At 37.0% G+C, this 3170-nt stretch overlaps 1 protein-coding gene across 1 annotated transcript; it reads right to left on the reverse strand.

Annotated features, from left to right (window-relative positions):
* Positions 1-361: 361 nt before the first annotated feature.
* Positions 362-1322, reverse strand: LOC149555077 (uncharacterized). The gene has a single exon (XM_089829172.1). It carries the CDS (start codon positions 1304-1306, stop codon positions 362-364), a length of 945 nt encoding a protein of 314 aa, XP_089685298.1. The 5' UTR covers positions 1307-1322.
* Positions 1323-3170: the final 1848 nt, after the last annotated feature.

Raw genomic sequence — 3170 nt, forward strand, 5'->3', positions numbered from 1 at the left:
CACCTTTCAAACATGAATGTCGTATGTCGTAGTTGATCACGCAATACGACAGCAGCTAAAATTATATCACTTACGGATGATCTTTTCGATATAAAATCAAACTCACATTGATATAGAGCAACATCATAAAAGAATATAGTATATGTATATGTAACCATTAAAAGAATTGCAGATGCATCTGTAAAGAAACAGTAGTAATTATCAAACAAGATGAGAGGAAAATTGTGAGAGCGTTCTATTTTTCTATATTGAAGAAGAGGTTGAATCCTCGTATCATATGTTGCATGAATTTTGGAGGCCCCAGACTGTTTAAAAGGCCAATCTGGCTGCCTCGTCAATAATTTCTTGGGCATTGAGTAAGTCACTGAGAAGAAAGGGCGTTCAAGAGTGCAACTCTGGCAGAGATGAGAGAGTTGACTAGCTTGTTGATTTTGTGTTCGAGGAGGGGAAGAGCAGTGTCCAATTCATTGAGAGCCAAGGTGGAGGGAGAGAGGTGCAATTTGGAATTGGAGTTGAGAAGATTGTTGAGATTTACCAGTGCAATATCTGCTGCCTCTAACTCCTGCAGGGACCTTGATGACCTCTTTCTCATCTCGAATGCCTCCTTGAGCTTGTGTTGCAGACAAGTGAAATGACTGGGAAGAAACGGCATCCTCATGTGGGATGTCTTGAAGGAAAGAGCAGCGACGAGGGTAGAGCAGACCAGGATGGTGATGGCCTTTGCATGGTTGATGTCGATTGCTGCCTCTGCTTTGTCCTCAACGTTGACCTTCTCTGCTATTCGCCTCAGAATGGACATGCATTTCTCCAGCCGGGCGTGTGTGTCCTCCTTCTTACTCAGCCAAACGGAGAGAGCGGTTCGTGCCCTGTCAAGGGCATAGGCAGAGGGGGAGGGAGAGAGAGCAGGGCCAAGGCCCCGAATCGCTGCCTGCACACAGGCGTGCTGCTTTCTGATATCCGCAATGGTGTCCCTCAACAAGTTGCACACCTCAAGCAGATGGAGTATGCTATCCAGATGTACGTTCATCCACTTGCTCCCCAACACCTCCATCTTTGTGCTTGGCAGATTGGAATAGCAACTCACCAACAACTCCAACGCTTGGGCGAGCCAATCTGTTCTAAAACATGAGGAAGAAGAAGAACAGGACTCCACCAATTTTTCAAACTCCTCTGTGAGAATTGGGTGCCCAGTCTGCAGTTGCAGGGCGGAGGGCATGCTCTTTGATCGACTATGGAAATGATGCTTGCGAGGAGAGTGGAGGGCCATGGCCGCCCCAAGAGAGGAGAGACGAGACAGAGAAGGCATTTTAATGAAGATGCTCGTTCTCTTGTGCTTTGCTTCCTTTGATGAATATAGAAGATGACTCTGATTCTGGTGATGTTCTACCTGGGTATTAACATGATTTATACAACTCACCATGACAGGTAGACACAAGGAGAGAATCTCGGGCAGAAGCATCTTATTTCTCAAAGTGGGTATGATAAAAGCATCTCCTGTCCCTGTTTCCTCTGGTTGCCCGCGCTTTCCATGTGCCGTAGCTTCTAATCTACCGAGATGCCCGTCCCGTGGTTTCTAACCCTAGAAGCATCACAGCTAGACACCATGTGGCCAACCAATTTAGGTTACAAAATTGAAGTTTAATCACCAGTTTTAATTACAGTCGCCTGCAATTTTCAGACAACATGTCTCCTTTCGAAACGTAGACATCAACTTGGAATCGTGTTGGAATCCATTGGTCCATCAAAACTTTAGGGCGCACGAGGGATATATTTATATTCCTTATCTAGGGAGATCGGCCTTGTGGGAAGGCTTTAGATTGTGTCAATCATGAAGTCGGTCTCCTTCCAGTCTTTATTTCTTCGCATCTTATCTTGCTTCAGGTTCAGAACCCTTAAGGGTCTATTTAGTTTGTGGAATTTAAAAAATCCGGATTTCTACAAATTTTGGTTTACCCAAATCAAGGTTTTGTATATCTTCATTCTGATTTTTGAGATTTTACTGAAATCATTTGTTTCATCCGGAAGATGCACACATTTTTATGCGTAAGCTTGGAGTTGAAGGCAAATTTCAAAAAGTAGTCCAATCTATTGTTTGTACACTCCTTAAAAAACAAAACCAGGTTTTGATTTTCAATTCCTACTTTTTAAAGGAAGTTGGAAAACCTGATTTTGAGGCAAAATTGGAAGTCCCGTATGCCAATTCCATTTTGCAAATTTTGAAACAAACGCACAAATTTTCAAATCCAGATTTTGAAAAAGCCAATTCCTGTCATCTTCTAGGAACCAAATGGACCCTTAAATTTGTGCTTTTTGGTCTACGATGTAAAAAATTCTTGCCTAGAAACAAAAATCATCATAATCGACAAGGTTGAATAAATCCATTATTTAAAATAGTTGTAATAAGCTATTCTATTTTTAAAAAAGGATCTAATGAATGCTAGTGTGCAAATACAATAGTTCTGCATTTGAAGAAAGCTCAAACTGCTATAAATATTAAAGCAATATCAAAGGAACTTTAAATTGGTCTATCTTATATTGAAAATAAATTCTTTACCAAGAATTCTGTGGACTTCTCTAATAATCATAAAATAATAGGACAGAAGCATATCTTCAATCATACTAGCAATAATAAATAAATTAACATTTTTATAAAATTATAATATTTTACATTTTTTTTTCTCATAATGAATGTTATTATTCTTTTAATTATTATAATAACAATAATGTTAATAATCATTTATATATAACAACTACAGTGTAAAAATTAAATATAAATACACAAATACAAGTTTGTGTTTGATTAGGTAGTTAAGTAGTTCAATAAAATAGTTAAAGATATTTTAAATAAATCTATTTGTAAACATTATCACTATAAAAATATTTTTATTTAGACTTGTATAGGAAGATTATACATTTCTATAATAGCTCACTTTTTCTATAGATATAACTAAAACTATTGTAAAAAAGAAGCATAAAAATTCTTTTAAACAAAATATTTTATATTTGTAAAATTAATAATATTAAAAATAATGACATATTCATTAAACTTATATCAAAACAAAAGCATTGAAATTTGACGTAAAAATTTACCTTAATATTTTAGCTATTTATGGTTTCTCTTATCTCAATTTTAATTATTATTTAGTAGCATGCTTCAAACAACATTGCTA

This window comes from Cupressus sempervirens, chromosome 5 (genome assembly GCF_028749045.1).
Source record: "Cupressus sempervirens isolate cs-2001-9-10 chromosome 5, ASM2874904v1, whole genome shotgun sequence".
Lineage (NCBI taxonomy): Eukaryota > Viridiplantae > Streptophyta > Pinopsida > Cupressales > Cupressaceae > Cupressus > Cupressus sempervirens.

Bases quoted from the DNA above. Each gene is read 5' to 3' on its own strand.
- LOC149555077 (XM_089829172.1), bottom strand. From the start codon at position 1,306: ATGCCTTCTCTGTCTCGTCTCTCCTCTCTTGGGGCGGCCATGGCCCTC.